Source organism: Staurois parvus, unplaced genomic scaffold (assembly GCF_062004578.1).
Source record: "Staurois parvus isolate SC_StPar_1 unplaced genomic scaffold, SC_StPar_1.0 ptg001001l, whole genome shotgun sequence".
NCBI classification, from domain to species: Eukaryota; Metazoa; Chordata; class Amphibia; order Anura; family Ranidae; genus Staurois; species Staurois parvus.
Window position 1 is genome coordinate 330,064 of NW_028318797.1, and position 14,936 is coordinate 344,999.

At 43.1% G+C, this 14,936-nt stretch overlaps 2 protein-coding genes across 2 annotated transcripts in view; both read right to left on the reverse strand.

Annotated features, from left to right (window-relative positions):
- The window catches only part of LOC149441353 (NACHT, LRR and PYD domains-containing protein 12-like), a 268,132-nt gene that overhangs the window by 245,742 nt on the left and 7,454 nt on the right, over positions 1–14,936 (reverse strand). The gene's annotated exons all lie outside the window — the stretch shown is intronic.
- LOC149441355 (NACHT, LRR and PYD domains-containing protein 3-like) overlaps positions 4,333–14,936 on the reverse strand; it is a 32,511-nt gene continuing 21,907 nt past the window's right edge. Inside the window, exons 4-6 of the mRNA XM_089657448.1 lie at positions 14,575–14,746; positions 13,254–13,319; positions 4,333–6,047 (exon numbers count right to left, since the gene is read on the reverse strand). Coding sequence (XP_089513574.1) covers positions 4,333–6,047; positions 13,254–13,319; positions 14,575–14,746 — 1,953 coding nt within the window. The remainder of the gene's footprint in view (positions 6,048–13,253; positions 13,320–14,574; positions 14,747–14,936) is intronic.

A 14,936-nucleotide genomic window follows, 5' to 3' on the forward strand; every position in this document is an offset into this window, starting at 1 on the left:
GACATTTGTTCTGTTCAGAGTCACCAGCGGATACAAAGCAGACCCGGGTCGGTAAGATCGTGCATGCACCTCCTTTCAGTGTTGGCGCCTATAAGACTGAGTCCAGGCCTATAGTTAGTTAGTTAGGGTCTCTGTGTCCGGCCAGAAGTATTGTTACTGATCATTGGAAGGACTCCACAACTTAAAGTGACATTTCACATTGGAGAGCTGATAAAATCCTACAAACTCAAGCCAGACTGGCGTTTTGCTCAGAAGAAATACTCAGGCACGTGCTACAGGACCAGTTATGGGAGGGGAATACTGTAGATTTGTGTAAGATTGTAAGCTGTTGTGCTGCACCGCAGGCTAGCCCATACCGTACACCCATACACTGATTCCTGCTCTGTAGGGTAATAACAGGTAAGGTGTGGCAACTTAGTTGTGCCCCCCAGTAGGTAAATTACTAAACTTTCTACCTTCATCCATCAGGAGGCGCCGTGCTGTGCAGCACAAGGGTCTCAGCCTTTGGGCTGGGTGTATGTAAATTTATTGTATGTTCCCAGCATTTGGGGTTGTGTTTATTTGCCACATCTAAGTAAAATTCTGTTGTGGAAAAGCTGGTGTTGGGGTTGCTTTCCTTGTTCGTGACTTCACTGTATCCTGGGGAGCCCACCCCGGTACACGGCTTACACATGCTTGGCCACAAGTCAGGTTTACCAGTCCAGATGAAAGAAGTCTGCCCACAGATGATCAGCATACATTGTGTGGCTCATCGCTTGCAGCTTGTGATCTTGGATGTTTGCAAGGAAATGTCATCCCTACAAACATTCGATGAGGTGGTGCCGTGTCTTTTCAAATATTATCATTGCTCAGCAAAACACCTTATGCAACTTAAAGATCTTGCAAACACTTTAAGTGAGGAAATCCTGAAAATGAACACACAGTGCACTGATTATACAGCAAAGTTGAGGCCTTGCATGCTTTTCTGCAAAACTGGAAGACAGTAGGGAGCCATTTTGAACAGATATCAACTGAGGGATCACGTGAATCTGCTAAAGATAAAGGCATCCTGAAAGACCTGAAACAGCTGAAGTTTGTGAAACTTTTGCATTTCCTATTCGATTTTTATAGCAAGCAGAAACCTTTGTCAGAGGGTCTTCAGAACAAGGAACTCATGATCTGTCAGGTAAAAAACCAACTAGAACATGCAGTTAAAACTCTTCAGGATCTTTCTGATGGGAAAGGAAAAAAAGAACTTGAATTTCTTAGTAAATTTACAGAAGATGGAAAACTACATGGGCTGCAGCTGACCAAACTTCAAGCTGGTGACAGAGAATTTCAGTCTATACGCCAATCTGTATTGGCCAAATCAGAAAGAGATTTCATTTTGAGGCTTTCCTCGTTCTCCTCAGATATTGTACAATCTTTCAATATATTGAACAGCGTGTCTTGGCCAGACAAAGCTCACATCCCCAACTTTGGATGGACTGAGTTGCACAGAATTGCAAAACATGTTTTTGATAATCAGTTTGAAGACAAAATTGACCTGTGAGAAGCAGAGTGGGATGACCTCAAACTCTCCATTCAAAATGGACTCTCTTTTAATGAGACTCTGAAAAGATTGAATCAGCAGAAAGAAAGATTCAGCAACATTCTCCCTCTGTTCAATCTCTGTGCCGTACTTCCCCCAACAACCTCCTCATGTGAACATGGCTTTAGCTACCAAAACAAAATAAAGACGGTCTATCGTTCATCACTGACACTGGAGACTTTGGATGATCTTCTGATGATTGCCATTGATAAGTGGTATTTTTCATCAGAAAGGGGACATTACACAAGTCTTGGTCCTGCTGTACAACGAAAACCATAGCAAATCTTGATGTGAAACTGGCTTCCTACTGCTTTTTGTCATCCATGAAGAAAAAAAAAAAAACACCAAAAATGATTTTTTGGATGCCAAAAAGTAGTAGGAAGCCAGTTTCACATCAAGATTTGCAATGGTTTTTGTTGTACAGCAGGACCAAGACTTGTGTAATACCCTTTTTCTTATTCAAAATACCACTTCAATGGCTGTGTGTGGCTTGCAATCTATTCCATGAAGGAAAAAGCACCAAAAAATTATTTTTTGGAATAGATTGCTATCCACACACAGCCATTGAAGTGGTATTTTGCATCAGAAAAAGGGTATTACACAAGTCTTGGTGCTGCTGTAGGACGAAAACGATAGCTAATCTATTAGCACATCGTTAGTAAAATGTTTACTATTGTTATTCCATGTTTTTGGCATCTAAATAAGCACTTTTTCTTATGCTATACTTCTGTAAACTAAACTTACATCTTTTAAAAGAGACTTTAGTTACTAAAGATGCAGGAGATAACCAAAAAAAATACAAAATGTTCACTACAGGTTGAACCAATAGCCGCCCGGCCAATGGCCGTTTGGCGGCTTCAAAAGTGTCCCTGCATTCCGGGTGCACGCCATTTTGCGCTAATGCAGAGCGGCGCAGCAGCGCGATCTGTCACCGGCCGTGCACCTCGGACACGGCCGATGACAGATCCGAGTACCGGCTCCCGTTGCTGGTACCATGTGACCTGCTGTGACCAATCACAGCAGGTCACATGACAGTTGTATACAAAGGATGGCTTCATTCATGATGCCATCCATTGTATACTAGTGCCTAGCTGTGAATGGTCACAGCGATCACATGCACATGTCATGTGATTAGCTGTGACCAAATCACAGCTAAGCACAAAAAAAAAAAAAAAAAAGCTGATGGAATCGATTTCATTCAGGTAAATGCTTGCTTATAGCAAAGTAATTCTTTGCTATAAGCAAATTGTGTAAAAAAAAAAAATACTGATCACTTCCCCAAAGTAGTACAATGTTACTATGGTAACATTGTACTACTTTGGTCATAGTAAAATATGAAAAAAAAATCTTAAAAAAAATAAAAAAAAATGTAATAACAAATTAAATATAATAAAAAAATAAAAAATATATATATATTTTTTTTTTCATACTGTCACCAGTCAGTGTCCCTGTTCACCGCCATACCAGTTATATGATGACACTGTACTGCACTGGTGACAGTATGTTAAAAAAAAAATAGTGAAAATAATTTTTTAAATTTTTTCATTTTCCGAAAAATTATGACAAAAAAATACAACTTCAAAAAACTCGCCATGCCTCTTATGAAGTACGTCGGACTGTCTACTCTGCAAAAAGGGGTCATTTGGGGATATCTGTACTGTTCTGACATTCTTGGACCTCAAGAAATTAGATCAATTTTCAGATCTATACCATAGTTTGTGAACTCTATAACTTTCCTACAAACTAAATAATACATCCTAATTTGGGTTATTTTCACCAAAGACATGTAGCAGAATACATCTCGGCATAAATTTATGAAGAACAATTATTTATTTGTAAACTTTTATAACAGAAACAAAGAAAAATGTGGGGTTTTTTTCAAAATTTTTGGTCTTTTTTTGTTAATTTAGCAAAAAATAAAAACCCCAGCGGTGATTAAATACCACCAAAAGAAAGCTCTAGTTGTGTGAAGAAAATGATAAAATTTTAGTTTGGGTACAATGTTGTATGACCGCGCAATTGTCATTCAAAGTGTGAGAGCGCTGAAACCTGAAAAATGGAAAATGGCCTGGGCAGGAAGGGGTAAAATTGCACGGTATTGAAACGGTTAAAGCTGTAAAACTTCATATTTTGATTGCACCCTATTGCTATTAAGCGATTGTTGTTATGTTTAAATTAACATAATAAAGCTATGTTATAATTGCAGTTTTTTATATTTTGGACTCTTTATTCTAAAGAAAAATGTAATTTCATAAGCTTTAAGGGGGCGTGGTTGGGTGACAGGCTGGGGGTGGGGTTGGAAGCGGACCTGGGCAAGGTTGGATAGGGCAACTGGTGGAGAGTAAGGTTTATGCCTGGCTAGTAGGTCTGGACTCGAAATTTTAAGTCCTGATCTAAGTGTTTCCTTAACCTCTTCACGCCAGCCGAACACAAATGTGTGGCCTCCCGGGGCCTAGACGCCCAGTGGCCGCACATTTGCGTTCTACTAAAAAAAGACATGTGCTGATAGCGTGTGCCCTGTGTGCTCCCAGCACACATGTCCGATATTCACGGAAACGTCCCGATCTCCTCTTTCACTCGGGACCTTTCCCGATCATGTGACCGCCGTGACGGCATGTCGCGGCGGTCACATGACCCAAAACCTCACCACGCCTCCCGACTTCTGAAACCCTTAAAGGGCCGGGAGGCGCTGGCGCGAAGGGGTTAAACACACTTCTGACAATTCCAGTTTAGCACAGAAATGTGATGATCAGATCCAATATTTACCTCAAACTCTTGATGTTGTGTAGAGCCGGTATGAGCTTCCTCAATCCCTCACTCTGAATATTACATGAACGTAGATTTACTTCTTCTCTCTCTCTGCAGGATTGAAGGATAAAGGACAGCACAGAACAGTCCAGAGGGCTGAGGGGGATGCCAGAAAGGTCAACTTTGTTTGATCCAATACATTTTGACACCAGAGCCTTATTCCTGCTCTCATGGAGATAGTAGAATACATAAAGATCTCTCTTGTGTTCTCTATATTGTTCAAGATTTTGTCCTTTTACAATTTTCTTTTGGATCCAGGTGATGACATATCTGGCAGCCTGAGCAGAAAATTCTCCCACATGAGACTTTAACATGGATCTAGTAGTAGAGTCTGAGAGACCGCAGAGGAAACGGAGGAATATTTCGGCACGGCCATCTTCATAAGATTCAGCCTTATCAAGTGTTTCCTGTAATCTGTCAGCATTATAGTCAATAAAATGGACTAAAGCAGCAAAGAACTCCTGAAGAGTGAGATGTAAGAAGGTGTAATCCACATCGGGAGGCTGACCAGATTCCATCAGGAAAGATGAAAAGAGATGTTTATCATTTCTCACAATGAATGACTCCAGATGACGCTCATCAAATACAATCATGTGATTCATGACTCCATGTTCTGCCATCCACCCCATAGATGTCAGCAGTTCCCGGGCAGTGTGACCGCCATCTGTATTCTGGCTGTGATTGGCCAGAATGTTGGAGACAAAAGTCACAAAGAGTTGTGTCACTGTTTTGGGTAATGATGTCATCAGCTGATCGGTGATTGTTGGTTGGGCTCTGAAGCACATTGATAACACTGTACAGATGATCCAGCAGTATGCTGGGATATAACAGAAAGTGTACAGCGTGTCATTCTCCTGCACATAATGGAAAGCCTTCTCTGACCATTCCTCATTTCCAAAGAAATTATTGAAGAAGATCCGTCTGTCTTCATGGAGAAATCCCAGGATCTCCGCTATTCTCTGGAAAACACCGGTATCAACCGATGCCAGTCTGGTTGGGCGGCTGGTCATCAGTACAGAGCAACCCTTAAGAAGACTCTGCCTCACCAAACTGACCACAATCTCACCAAAATGTGTTCTCTGCTTTGGATTGGACAGTTTACTTGATCTGAAATCCATTTGGTGAATACTTTCATCTAAGCCATCAAATATAAACAGAAGTCTTTCTGGATCCTGTAAAATATCTCCAATCTGACCCTCCAGATGTGGATATTGATGAAGAATCATCTCCTCCAAGCTGACCTCTCCCAGTCTATTAAGGTCCCGGAATCTGAAGAAGAAGACAAAGGCAAATCTCTGGTAGTGTTTTCCGGTCACCCAGTCATAGACAAACTTCTGCATCAGTGTGGTCTTCCCTATTCCTGGCACTCCACTCACCATTACTGCATGTGGTACACATTGGGACTGGTGGTTCCATCGGAACAGTCTATTGGGGGAAATATGTTCCAGTCTAGTCTGTGTTTCCTTCAAGCATTCCTCATGTTTTACCCCGGTCTGTATTAGCTCATTCTGGGGACGCTGCCGGAACTGATCAGTGGAGACTACAATCAGCTTCACATAACGCTCATTGATGAGGAATCTTTGTGGTTCCAGGGTAGTTCCTGGGGGTCTATGCTCCACTAGAGTCTCAGTCTTCTCCATCAGATGTTGTTTGTGTGTTTCCTGAATATCTGGGAATATAACAGAAATATTTTTCATTAAAAATGTGCTAAAGACTTTTATTTTGTCAGCAGCACATTGGAACAAATACATTTCACACAACAAAAAATGCTTTTGAAAAAACTGCAGATCATTTATAATATATTAACATTGCAGCTTCACCCTCTGGTTTCTTGTGCACCGTTTACCGCACTTCTTGGCTCATTGAAAATGTGAATTAAAAGTCATGTGACCCTCTCGTCTAGATTTCTCATCAGGCACATTGATACTGCATATAGAAGCCCCATTGTGAGGTCTCTGCCTACATCAACATGGATAGGCAGCCCAAAAGGACAATTGCATGACAGCACATGTTTGGCAGCTGCTATCAATCACTTTTCTCCGGGGTAGAGCAGAGGCATGCCTACTGTTTGGTTTCCTTTTGGTCTCCAATGCAAACAATGTCTCCATATACTGGATCTCCTGGCAGCCAGCCTGCTCACATCACTTCTGTGACTATTAATACCTAAATCTGCTGGCACTGGATAACCAATACACATAAAAATACGTGGGACACAAAGTATCCCTCAAATGCCCAGAATTGTTAATTGATCATACTGTATATGAATATATGAAACAGGACGTGGGGACAATAGAGTTAATGCTGGTATTAGCAATCTGCCAAAAAGGTTGTCATGGTTGGTTGGAGGCAGACTGAGGGCTTGCTTTGCAACTCTGGTCTGAGCTCCCCTGAAGAAGGTGACAGAGGAACAAGAAGCACGGGTGCCAGTAGCTTGGCAGCAGGTAACTGTCAGGAACAGAGACATCAGGGGGAGGCAGGGGCATACACGATGAGGCAGAAGAGTGGTCAGGTAGCAGGCTGGGGTCAATACCAAAGAATCAGGCAGAGCGACGTCCAGTAGAAGGTCGAAGCCAGAACCAGGGAAGTAGGCAGAGGAAAGTATCCTAATGCCATAGAGCCAGGTCTGGAACTAGCGAGATCAGCAACGGGAGATCAGTCCGCATAGGCAGGAACACATGAACACAAGTCATGGGGGAAGTGAAGACCAATCAGCGATTAGCACACAACAGGGTCTCCATTAAATAGGCAGCTTGGTGCCAATACCCATGGATGTGCGCATCAAAGAGATGTAGAGAGGTGGAAGAAACTCATTGATGGTTACAGGAAGCCATTGATTTCAGTTATTTTCTCCAGGAGGTGTGCTACAAAGGATTAAAATGAGGGTGCCAATAATTTCGCCCAGTCAGCTTTTAGAGTTTTGCGTGGAATGTGTCCGATTCGGCTTTTTGTTTCTCCATATTTTTGTGTCACGCCAGTACAAACAAAGGAAATAAACATGAGAATGCCGAAACATTTGAAATTGCAACAATTTTCTGGGCGAAATGCGGGGGGCACTATATATATACAGTTGCAAGAAAAAGTATGTGAACCCCTTGGGATTACGTGGAGTTTTGCATGAATTGGGCATAAAATGTGCTCTGAACGGCATCTAAGTCACAACAATAGAAGAACACAGTCTGCTGAACATAATACTACACAAACATTAGATGTTGCCATGATTTAATTGCACATAACATGTAAACATTCACAGTGCAGGGAGGAAAAAGTATGTGAAGCCCTAGCTTAATGACTTCTCCCAGAGCTAATTGGAGCCAGGAGTGAGCCAACTTTGACTCCAATCAGTGTGATGATATTGGATGTGTTGCTGACAGCTGTCCTGCCCTTAAAAAACACACACCTGTTTTGGGTTTACTGGTTTCAAGAAGCACTGTCTGATGTGAACCATGCCTCGCAGAAAAGAGCTATCAGAAGACCTACGATCAAGAATTGCTGACTTGCATGAAGCTGGAAAGGGTTACAAAAGTATCTCCAAAAGCCTTGATGTTCATGTGTCCACGGTAAGACAGACTGTCTACAAATGGAGAAAGTTTAGCACTGCTGCTACTCTCCCTAGGCACGGTCGTCCTGTAAAAATGACTGCAAGAGCACAGCGCAGAATGCTGCATGAGGTAAAGAAGAATCCCAGAGTGTCAGCTAAAGACCTACAGAAATCTCTGGCACATACTAACATTTTTGTTGACACATCTACAATAAGGAAAACATTAAACAAGAATGGAGTACATGGGAGGACACCACGGAGGAAGCCATTGCTGTCCAAAAAGAATATTGCAGTACGTTTGAAGTATGCAAAAGAGCACCTGGATGTTCCACAGCACTACTGGCAGAATATACTGCGGACAGATGAAACCAAGATTGAGTTGTTTGGGAAGAACACACAACACTATGTGTGGAGAAAAAAAGGCCCAGCACACCAACATCAAAACCTCATCCCCACTGTGAAACATGGCGGAGGGAGCATCATGGTTTGGGGCTGCTTTGCTGCCTCAGGGCCTGGACGGATTGTTGTCATTGATGGGAAAATGAATTCCAGAGTTTATCAAGACATTTTGCAGGAAAACGTACAACCATCTGTCCGCCAACTGAAGCTCTGCAGAGGATGGGTGAGGCAACAGGACAATGACCCAAAGCATACAAGTAATTCAACAAACCAATGGCTGCAACAGCACAGAATACGCCTTCTGGAGTGGCCCAGTCAGAGTCCTGACCTCAACCCGATTGAAATGCTGTGGCATGACCTTAAGAGAGCGATTCACACCAGACATCCCAAGAATATTGCTACACTGAAACAGTTTTGTGAAGAGGAGTGGTCCAAAATGACTCCAGATCATTGTGCAGGTCTGATCTGCAACTACAGGAAACGTTTGGTTGAGGTTATTGCTGCCAAAGGAGGGTCAACCAGTTATTAAGTCCAAAGGTTCACATACTTTTTCCTCCCTGCACTGTGAATGTTTACATGTTATGTGCAATTAAACCATGGCAACATCTAATGTTTGTGTAGTATTATGTTCAGCAGACTGTGTTCTTCTATTGTTGTGACTTAGATGACGTTCAGAGCACATTTTATGCCCAATTCATGCAAAACTCCACGTAATCCCAAGGGGTTCACATACTTTTTCTTGCAACTGTATATATATATATACAGTCATGGCCGAAATTGTTGGCACCCTTGATATTTTTCCTGAAAATCAAGTATTTCACACAAAAAAGGTATTGCATTAACACATGTTTTGCTATACACATGTTTATTCCCTTTGTATGTATTGGAACAAATATAAAACAGAGGCAGAAAAGCAAATATGACATAATGTCACACAAAACCCCAAAAATGGGCTGGACAAAAGTATTGGCACCCTTAACTTAATATTTGGTTGCACACCCTTTGGAAAACATAACTGAAATCAGTCGCTTCCTATAACCATCAATAAGCTTCTGACACCTCTCACCCGGAATTTTGGACCACTCTTCCTTTGCAAACAGCTCCAGGTCTCTCTTATTGGAAGGACACCTTTTCCCAACAGCAATTTTAAGATCTCTCCACAGGTGTTCAATGGGATTTAGATCTGGGCTCATTGCTGGCCACTTCAGAACTCTCCAGCGCTTCTTTGCCATCCATTTCTGAGTGCTTTTTGACGTATGTTTGGGGTCATTGTCCTGCTGGAAGACCCAGGATCTTGGACGCAAACCCAGCTTTCTGACACTGGGCCCTACAGTGCGACCCAAAATCCTTTGGTAATCCTCAGATTTCATGATGTCTTGCACACAGTCAAGGCACCCAGTGCCAGAGGCAGCAAAACAACCCCAAAACATCATTGAACCTCCACCATATTTTACCGTAGGTACTGTGTTTTGTTCTTTGTAGGCCTCATTCCGTTTTCGGTAAACAGTAGAATGATGTGCTTTACCGAAAAGCTCTATCTTGGTCTCATCTGTCCACAAGACGTTTTCCCAGAAGGCTTTTGGCTTACTCAAGTACATTTTGGCAAACTGTAGTCTTGCTTTTTTATGTCTCTGTGTCAGCAGTGGGGTCCTCCTGGGTCTCCTGCCATAGCGTTTCATTTCATTTAAATGTCGACGGATAGTTCGCGCTGACACTGATGCTCCCTGAGCCTGCAGGACAGCTTGAATGTCTTTGGAACATGTTTGGGGCTGCTTATCCACCATCCGGACTATTCTGCGTTGCAATCTTTCATCAATTTTCCTCATCCGTCCACGACCAGGGAGATTAGCTACAGTGCCATGGGTTGCAAACTTCTTGATAATGTTGCGCACTGTGGACAAAGGCAAATCTAGTTCTCTGGAGATGGACTTGTAACCTTGAGATTGTTGATATTTTGCCACAATTTTGGTTCTCAGGTCCTCAGACAGTTCTCGTCTCCTCTTTCTGTTGTCCATGCTTAGTGTGGCACAGACAGACACACAATGCAAAGGTTAAGTGAACGTCTCTCCTTTTTATCTGCTTTCAGGTGTGATTTCTATATTGCCCACACCTGTTACTTGCCCCAGGTGAGTTTACAGGAGCATCACATGCTTGTAACATTCTTATTTATCCGCAGTTGTGAAAGGGTGCCAATACTTTTGTCCAGCCCATTTTTGGAGGTTTGTGTGACATTATGTCGAATTTGCTTTCTTTCCTCCCTTTTTTTGTTTTGTCCCAATACACACAAAGGGAATAAACATGTGTATAGCAAAACATGTGTTAATGCAATACGTTTCGTGAGAAATACATGATTTCCTGGAGAAATATCAAGGGTGCCAACAATTTCGGCCATGACTGTATATATATATATATATAATATATCTCAATCAATATTAAAAATATATAAGTAGAAAGAATAAGAGTGCAGATTTCTAGCTTATTGCTTAACCTAAAGTGCACTAGTGCCGGGGGCTCCAAACTTTCTAAACACAGGGCCGGTTTACTGTCCTTTAGACTTTAGGAGGGCCGAAGGGCCGGACTGTGGCCAGTGGGAGTAGAAAATGTCCCAGCTTCAGTTGGAGTAAAAATAAATGACATAGTGCTTGCAGTCAGTGGAAGGAGCAATAGTGTCCAGTCACTGGTATTAGTGGGAGGAATAGTGCCCTACCATTGGTGTCAGGGGGAGGAATAGTGCCCCATCATTGGTATCAGTGGGAGGAATAGTGCCCCATCATTGGTGTCAGTGGGAGGAATAGTGCCCCATCATTGGTGTCAGGGGGAGGAATAGTGCCCCATCATTGGTGTCAGGGGGAGGAATAGTGCCCCATCATTGGTATCAGTGGAAGGAATAGTGCCCCATCATTGGTGTCAGGGGGAGGAATAGTGCCCCATCATTGGTATCAGTGGAAGGAATAGTGCCCCATAATTGGTGTCAGGGGGAGGAATAGTGCCCCATCATTGGTGTCAGGGGGAGGAATAGTGCCCCATCATTGGTATCAGAGGAAGGAATAGTGCCCCATCATTGATGTCAGGGGGAGGAATAGTGCCCCATCATTGGTATCAGTGGGAGGAATAGTACCCCATCATTGGTGTCAGGGGGAGGAATAGTGCCCCATCATTGGTGTCAGGGGGAGGAATAGTGCCCCATCATTGATGTCAGGGGGAGGAATAGTGCCCCATCATTGGTATCGGGGGAAGGAATAGTACCCCATCATAGGTGTCAGGGGGAGGAATAGTGCCCCATCATTGGTGTCAGGGGGAGGAATAGTGCCCCATCATTGGTATCAGAGGAAGGAATAGTACCCCATCATTGGTGTCAGGGGGAGGAATAGTGCCCCATCATTGGTATCAGAGGAAGGAATAATGTCACATCTGTGGTATTAGTTGGAGGAATAGTACCTAATTGTTTATATCAGTGGGAGGAATAGTGCCCCATCATTGGTATCAGTGGGAGGAATAGTGCCCCATCATTGGTGTCAGTGGGAGGAATAGTGCCCCATCATTGGTGTCAGTGGGAGGAATAGTGCCCCATCATTGGTGTCAGTGGGAGGAATAGTGCCCCATCATTGGTGTCAGTGGGAGGAATAGTGCCCCATCATTGGTGTCAGTGGGAGGAATAGTGTCCCATCATTGGTGTCAGTGGGAGGAATAGTTCTACATCATTGGTGTCAATAGAAGGAAAAATGCCCCATAGTTGGTGCCAGTGGAAGAAATGTTGCCTCCTTGTTGGTATCAGTGGGAGGAATAGTACCCGAGTGCCAGATAGAGGTAAGCAAAGGACTGCATTCGGCCCATGGGCCGCAGTTTGGAGACCTCTGTACTGGTGTATAAGTTTAAAAATCCAAAAGATCTCTAATTTAGACAAATTAGAAGCCTTTTATGTACTATTTGGAATACTAAAAACAGCAAAAAAGGACAATCTTTCACGGCTTTTTCCACAAGAAGTTGCACAATACATTTTATGCTATGATCTTCTGATTCTTTTCTGTATTGCTTTTTTTGAAACTATGTTCTCAATTTGTTGATCTGTATTATTATATTAAGCAATGAAATGATTCGATCATTTCTGTTTTCACATTTTTTTATTTTTTTTTTAGGAGAGGATAATGGATTGCCATATTTCTCACAAGCCTTCTCCATGATGTCACATGGGCACTCCCTCATTGAGCCCGGGTTCACATACATGCGGTGCGGTATATTACATGTGATTCGCACAGAAACCACACCGCATTCCTGTGCGGTGCGATTGGAGTTGTACATTTTGTATGGCTCTAATCACACTGGATCTGCACCAAAAGTGCAGGACCCTTTTTTTTTTGGTCCGCACTAGAATCAGATCGCATGGGTATTCACACCCATACGATCCGATTCTACACATTGCACCGCGTTTTGCGGACCGATTTCAGGGCGTTGTTAACTTAACATACACACCCGCAGCGGTTCGCATGAACGGGGTGCGATTCTGATGCAGTGCGGAATTCTCACAGAAAACGCTGTGCATTCCGCACTGCATCAGTGTGAACCCGGGCTGAACTTCTCTTATAAGATAGTACTGGGGTAGATTTACTAATACTGGCGCACTCGGAATCAGCTTCTGACTTCAGTTCGTTAATTAAGATTTGCCAATAAAACCTGGAAGCGGACTGCTTTCTCTGCAGAAGTGAACCTGATTTTTCACTCTCCAGTTTTAGTAAATAAACCCCATTCCATGTACAGTAGTCATCTTTTTTTCAGTCTACAAAATGTAGCTGATCAGGATGTTCTTGGCTGCATCTCTTCTTATGAAAATACAAGTTTAAAGTAAAGTGAGCTCTAGACACAGATTTTTCCTGTATTGTCATGTTCTAGATGTAGAAATATTAGAGTCTCAGAGTCACGTATGTAAATTGCAGTCCTTACCTTCCAGCTGTGGAGTCAGTGAGCATCCAAATTCATCCGTCCGAATCTGAACAATCAGATCCTCACCTATAGAGAGAAGAATAAGATTCATGTATGATTGAAGCTGACCATTCACATACACAAAACTAAACATTAAAAATACACTATATTGCCAAAAGTATTGGCCCCGCCCTCCATATCATGTGATTCAGGTGTTCCAATCCCCTCCATGGACACAGGTGGATACAATCAAGCTCCTAGGCATGCAGACTGCTTCTACAAACATTGGTGAAAGAATGGGTCGCTCTCAGGAGCTCAGTGACTCCAAGCGTGGTCCCGTGATAGGTGGCCACCTGGGCAATAAGTCCATCCCTGACATTTCCTGGCTACTAAATATTCCACGCTCAACTGTTAGTGGGATTATAACAAAGTGGAAGCAACTTGGAACAACAGCCACTCAGCCACCAAGTGGTAGATCATGTCACATGACAGAGCGGGGTCATGCTGAAGCGCACAGTGCGCAGAAGTCGCCAACTGTCTGCAGAGTCAATAGCTAAAGACCTCCAAACTTGGTGTGGCCTTCAGATGAGCCCAACAACAGTGCGTAGAGAGCTTCATGGAATGGGTTTCCATGGCCGAGCAGCTGCATCCAAGCCTTACATCACCAAGTGCAATGCAAAGCGTCGGATGCCGTGGTGTAAAGCATGCCGCCACTAGACTCTAGAGCATAGAGATGTGTTCTCTGGAGTGACCAACCAGGCTTCTCTGTCTGGCAATCTGATGGACGTGTCTGCGTTTGGCAGTTGCCAGAAGAACGGTACTTGCCTGACTGCATTGTGCCAAGTGTAAGGCAGAGTCAGTAGTAGGGATGGGCTACATGTTCGACTTGAACATAGGCCGTTTGTGTGTTCATTGAACACATGAACTGTATGGGCGTTCGGTGGGCTGTTCACCCGCCGTGCCCCACAATGCATTGCGCCCTGACAGTGCATTGTGATTGGTCAAAGAAATACACCTGACCACAGGTCAGGTGCAATGCTTTAGCCAATCACAGCGTGTGATGATTGTGTTCTGAATTAGTGTATTGAACAGACAGTATATCGTTGCGATCCTCTGCATTTTATCATTTAAAGTGTATTAATAACCAAGAATGAAGATGTAATATATTGCAGCTGACCACTCAGGTGGAATGGCTGCATGAGTTTTCTTTTTTCAGGGTTTCAGCCGGTGATCCTGCCAGATAGCCAGTTCACTTTTTTTATTTCACAGAGGAGTTACACTTCAGATAATTGGTGTTGATCATTATTTTACCAAGATGACTGAAAACACAAAGTCCTGTTACCTGTCTTTGTGATCTCCTCCAGAACCGCCAGTAAATTCGGATGAGGATGATCTTTCTGTAGCGCACAGAGACATTCCCAGAATCCGATCACAGCTTCTCTTCCCCGCTCCTCAATATCTTGTAACAAGGTGCGAGCGAAGGAAGGCGGGTCTGTTTCCATTGGCAGGTATTTCTGGAAAATATATCTGGTTATTGTTCCAGATCTGATCAGAATATAAAAAATTAGTGCAGCGCGTTCAACAAATTAAAAGGTAATCTTTAAAACTTGTCCGTCGTGTTAACATTAGTCCAATCAGATGGTACAGATGGAAAGAAAAAAGGCGCGGATCCTTAGAAGGTCCCCCGATAGATGGTGTTCACAA